Genomic DNA, 5,985 nt, shown 5'->3' with positions numbered 1-5,985 from the left:
AAAAAAAAACAAAAACAAAAACAAAAACAAGAAGCAGGTGTGTCACTGGGGGTGGGTGGGCTTTGAGGTTTCAAAAGCTCAACTACCATTCCAGCACCATGCCTGACACCTGCCATTATGCTTCTACCATGATCATAAAGAACTAACCCTTTGGAACTGTTAGCAAATCCCACTTAATTGCTTTCTTTTATAAGCTGCCTTCATCATGGTACCTCTTCCCAGCAACAGAACAGTAACTAAGACATATCCTTTACAATGTGTGGTCACCCTACTCCATAGCTTTGGGGCAGAAGGAACCCCAAGAGGACTGTGCTAAGCACCACAGAGACTTCACCAGTACCAGAAAGAGGATATACTGCTGGTCATGTGGGACATAGTGAAGGGTAAGCACTCGGTGCTGAGCAGAGCAGCTTGGGTGTCTGACTGCCACTCGTGGGCACTGGTGTACATACCATGCCAATACTAGGCAAGCACATTTTCAGCTTATTGAAAACTATGGGCAAATAAAAACATACTTTACATAAAAAATAGCAGCTGATTGGTCGTGGGCATACCTTTAATCTCAGCAGTAAGGAGGCAGAGACCGGCCAGCCTAGTCTACAGGGCGAGTTCTAAGACAGCCAGGGCTACACATAAAAACCCTGTCTCGTATACTATTGCTCCCCTCTGCCTCCCCCCAAAAAACTAGTAAAACATCATCATGCTTTGGGAACAAGATTAAATCAGAAAATTGTTATGCCCACAAATTTTGAGAATACTGGTTCACCTTTAAGAAGGAAGAAATTACCTTCCTCCTCCTTTTAATATGATGTAACTACACAACTGCAGAGGGGAGTGCTTTTTTACTTTGTTTTTAATTTCGAAAAGCATTCTCCACAGGTCCCTAATGAAGCTTGAAATTAGCATGGTATTTTCAATTACCTCTTTGTGTGCCAGCCAAAACACCTAAACACCTTAGGTAAAACAAAAGAAAACATGCATGCATGCACACACGCACGCACGCAGACACCAGACAATATTATAGAGAATAACTTCTCTAGTCCTCAAAGCTTTACACTTCTATGTCCTTGGCTAATGAGATGTAGCTGGCTGTGTTCCATATTTTCTGCCTATTGTCCAGGTGCCACTAAAATGCCCATTACTTTCTTAAGTTAAACGTATGGGCAGGGTGTGCACAGCTGCCTCATCTGCCATGGGGTCAAAGAGTCTTGAAAACACAGTAGGGAAGGAAAGGAACTGCTTCCATCTAAGAAATTCATATAGAATGTGTGTTATGTGTGATGATGTATGTTAATTAGCTCAATGGGACCATTCTATATGTTTATTTTGTAATACATTTTACAATAAATGTTTCACCATTTTGTCAAGGAAATACATGAGTGGTTATCTAACAATTCTCTACACACACCAAATAAACACACAAAAATCACTTTCACTATGTTTTGTTTCCTACAATTATTTTAGGGAAAGGGAAAAAGTGAACCTGGAGGCTCACATATGCGACAGCATGTGGTTTAGCACTGAGATATATCCTCAATCCAGTTCCCTAGTAAAGAAGAGATGAAAATTCTGGAGCCCAAGAAGTACATATTTCAATCTTCTTCCATTAAACTATGCTGCATATGCAGCTGTTCTATTCATATTGGACTGGCACTGAGGAAATGACAAAGGAAACACAGATAAATTAGGGAATAGGAAAAAATGAAATTATTTCTTACAAAACAAGGAGATGTTTAATGTTCACTATTATCAAGAGTCTGACTCTTAATCTCCTTATTTCTGGTACTTACCATGACCAGGCCAGGTCAGGAGAGACCCTGTCCTTCTCCAGTCTCTGACAAGGCTCTTCTTTCTCTTCTGCTTGAGACCTTTTATTTTAGGAAAAGGAAGAAGAAAAAAAGAGCAAAATTAGTTTTCCCTAATTGGCCATACTTTAAATGGCATATATAGACATGAAAATCGACTGGAGTCAGCCCAGAAAAAGTTATCAGCCAGCTAAATTCTCACCATTCTAAACTGAATAGTACCTTTGTGAAAACATTATTAACTTTAACTAGTTCTGTAAGAAACGTGAAAACACTGACATTCCTGTGCTGACAGTAATTTTCAAATGTTACAAACCTTGCAGAAAGATAAAGCAAGCAATAATTAAAATCAGCAAACATGGTATTCTACTAATGTTTCAGGATGTTTGTTTAGCTTATCTTAGAAAATGGATCTTCCCATCGATGGAAACAAACTGGCTTGGGTAAAATACAAATCAATTACCTTATTATTTCATATCCTGTGCTTACCTGAAAAATTATATAAATAATTCACCTGTGTCTCTAGGAACAAAACAACACCCAACTAGAAATGCAAAGATGGTCAACTGATGTGCTATCACTTCTCCTTAGTAAGCCTTTCTCTACATAGATTAGCATCAGACACACCTAGTGTTTTTGGTTTTTGGTTGATTTAAAAAGAAAAGAACAAAAAGATGGTATTTGCGGGAGTCCAAACCTTAGGCACCATGAAAGCAGCATTAGGTCAGTGAGAGAGAACATCAAAGGAGGAGGCCAAGGCTATGGGCCTTTGCTGGGCTGGGAGGGCACGCTGACTTTAACAGAATGCTCTGGTAGACAAGGGGCAAGGAAGCCACTGAGATCCACCAGAAGTGACAAAGCCAACAACAAACACTAGACTTACAAGCCAGCAGGGACACAAACAAAGAGCGTTGCCAGATTCTCCATAGTCTTTGAAGGGACTAAGCACCAAAAATAAAACAATCTACTAACTGTGAGAGAAAGGTTCCTCAAGCTTTCTGCCTCAGCAAACACAAGCAAGGACTTCCCACTAACGGATGGACATCCATAAGAAAAGTGGATTCCTCACCCCAAAAGCCATGGGAGAAAGAACACAAAGAAACCAAGTTTGTCTCTGATGACTACTACTTGTCCAGCTGAAGACAAGAGCATCGTCCACACGTTTAAACTATTGTACTGTTTTTCTTGTTTTTATGCAGTTGTGAACTGAACCCAAGGTCTGATTACATGATAGGCAAGTCTCCCATGACCAAGCTTATATACTTAAAACTCAAACTTCTCTATCTTAACCAACAGAGACATAAATTTGATATATTTTCATACTACTAGATAACTAAAAATGTAACTCCAGTGCCAAGACATTAATGTCAAAAATATAGATAGAGGAGCTGGGGAAATGGCTCAGTCATTAAGTGCTCAACTTAGAAAGTGTAGGACCTGAGTGTGATGCCCAGCACCCATATAAACAGCTGGGCATAGTGGCACACACTTGCAATCAAAGCACTTTGGAGGCAAATGGGAGTATTCTCGACGCTCACTGATATACCAGTCTAGCCTAGCTGGTGAGCTTCAGGATAATGACAGCAACCAGAGACCCCACCTCCAAAGAAATAGATGGCATTCCTGAATATGTTAAGATTCTTACACATATATACCTGCACACATACATATACAGACATGCATTTTAAAGTATTGCCTATGTGTAGAGTGTCAGTGGTATGTGAAGAATGTGAAATCCTCAGGAGTACATCTCTGTGAAAACAGTTTGGCTATTCCCAAAAAAGATATATGGTCACATTAGCCATCAATTTTACTCATGGGCACATACCCAACAGAACGTATATCATGTCTACACAAACTTGTACACTGAGAAGCTGGGCTCAGGAGTATGCATCTGTAGTCCCAGATACACAACTATCACTTGAGTTGGAGACCAATGCAGCAAGAACCCACCTCAAAAGCAAAAAAGAAAAACAGAAATTGACAAAATTTAAAAATTAGGCCAGGCACAGTGGCATATGACATTAATCCCAGTACTTAGGACAGAGAAGCAGGCAGATCTCTGTAAGTCAGAGAACAAGCTGATCTATACAATGAATTCCAAGACATCCAGGGCTATGCAGAAAGATTAATTCTTAAATTTAAAGATTAATTTTAAAACTTGTAAATAAACATTCATGCAGCATTATTCATAATACTCAGAGAATGGAAACAACTCAAATGAGTAGCAAACAAAAAGATAAACAACATATATAGAATGGAAACTTTTCAACAATAAAAAGGGAAGAAATACTGACCCATGAAGGCATGGATAAAAAACATTATGCTAAGTAAAAAACCTGGGGCACAAACTGCTACAAATTCAAATATCAAGAGGTAAATGCAGAGAAACAGAAAATAATGTTGCTAGTACATACACTGAGAGAAAAGTATGGAGTGACTTATGTGGGTTCAAGGTTGTATTTATGGGGAAGGGGTGGAAATTTACAATTATAAAATGAGGTTTGTATATGTGAATATACTAAACAACACTGAGTTATGTACTTTTTTAAAAGTGGACTTTATGTGATCTGAATTATACCTCAATTAAAAGCTGGATAAGAAGGCATGAATACATGCACACTAAATGTAAATAATTTTACTGCAAAGAAAATTACAAAATGAACGGAGCAGCAATGACCTTAATTCTAAGCACACTGGCTACTGGCTCAAAAGACTAACTACGATTTCTTCCTGAGGAAAAAACAGCCACTTTCAGGTCTAGAGCCAAAAATTGTACAAATTATTTTTTGTCTGCCTTATTAGATCTGAAAGCTAGGGAACAATCAAACCTCTAACAGGATGTCAAAAAGACTCAGGAGAATCATACAGTGGTATGAAATTAAGAAAAAAATAAATTAATCTTTTAGAAAATAATTTGGGACTTGAGAGTTATCTCACTGGTTAAGAACATGTTATTACTCTTCCAGAGGACCATACCCAGCATTCCTATCAGGCTTGCTTTACCTCCAGGGAAATCTGCTGTCTTTTTTTTTTTAAAGATTTATTTATTATTATAAATGAGTACACTGTAGCTGTCTTCAAATGCACCAGAAGAGGGCTTATGGGTGGTTGTGAGCCACCATGTGGTTGCTGGGATTTGAACTCAGGACCTTCCGAAGAGCAGTCGGTGCTCTTCCCCTCTGAGCCATCTCACCAGCCCCAGACACAGTCTTAAAACTGCCAGTAAAATATAGGATGCAAAAAGTGATCTGGTCTATAAAAAAAATTAGTCCAAATTCTCAAATATATTTTCAGACAACAGAGTTGAAAGGGAAGCTTATGAATTAAGAGACTCTAGTGGGAGCTGAAGAGATGACTCAAAAGTTAAGAACACAAGCTGTTCTAGCTGTGGTCAGTTCCCAGCACCCACAGGTGTTCACAACCACCTGCTGTCACTCCAGTTCCAAGGGCTTTGACACCTTCTTCTAACTGAATGGTCAATGAGTATGCTCATGGTCCATATACATATGTCCAAAAAAACATACTCATATACATAAAATAAAAAATAAATAACTGTAAGAAATTTAAGCAACCATTTGAAGCAACAACAACATGGGAACATTGTCTGGATCCTAATTCAAGTAGAATATAAAAACAAATTGAAATATTTTGAGAACTCTCATTATATAATACTTGATTAACATTAAATGACTAATTGATGTTATACACACTAGTTGTGAATTTTCTACACATGAGTTTAGGTTTGCTTTTTCTTAAGGGGTCCATCTTTTAAATGTATCTGAAATACACTTGGATAAAGAGATAAGCAAAGGCACAGTGGAATGAGAAGTACCTGTGAAACATGCTGGGCCATGAACTGATAACTTTTCAAGATCAGTAGGATGGGTAAGTAGAGATTAAGTGATTTTATTTCTACTTTGGTATATTCATTTTTTTGCATAATAAAATTTTCTTATCATAGCTCAAGAGTCTCAAACATGCCACATAGCAAACTCAATACTTTTAAGTTTTCTAAAGAACTAAAATGAGGATATTGAAGCTCTTACTGTATTTCTATGTTTCTTTCCTCTCTTGTTCCATATCTTGATGAATAAAATACGGAATCAACCGCTGGGCGGTGGTGGCTCACACCTTTAATCCCAGCACTTGGGAGGCAGAGGCAGGTGGATTTCTGAGT

The 5,985-nt window shown here is 38.1% G+C and overlaps 1 protein-coding gene across 4 annotated transcripts in view; it reads right to left on the bottom strand.

Annotated features, from left to right (window-relative positions):
• Window positions 1-5,985, bottom strand: part of Mtmr3 (myotubularin related protein 3) — a 124,149-nt gene that overhangs the window by 47,883 nt on the left and 70,281 nt on the right. For all 4 annotated transcript variants that reach the window (XM_031339981.1, XM_031339984.1, XM_031339982.1 and 1 more), the window contains one exon: window positions 1,791-1,868. In XM_031339981.1, the coding sequence (XP_031195841.1) occupies window positions 1,791-1,793 (3 nt within the window). In that variant the 5' untranslated portion in view covers window positions 1,794-1,868. The remainder of the gene's footprint in view (window positions 1-1,790; window positions 1,869-5,985) is intronic.

Source organism: Mastomys coucha, unplaced genomic scaffold, assembly GCF_008632895.1.
Source record: "Mastomys coucha isolate ucsf_1 unplaced genomic scaffold, UCSF_Mcou_1 pScaffold22, whole genome shotgun sequence".
Taxonomy (NCBI): domain Eukaryota; kingdom Metazoa; phylum Chordata; class Mammalia; order Rodentia; family Muridae; genus Mastomys; species Mastomys coucha.
This window is presented reverse-complemented; position numbering and strand designations above follow the sequence as displayed.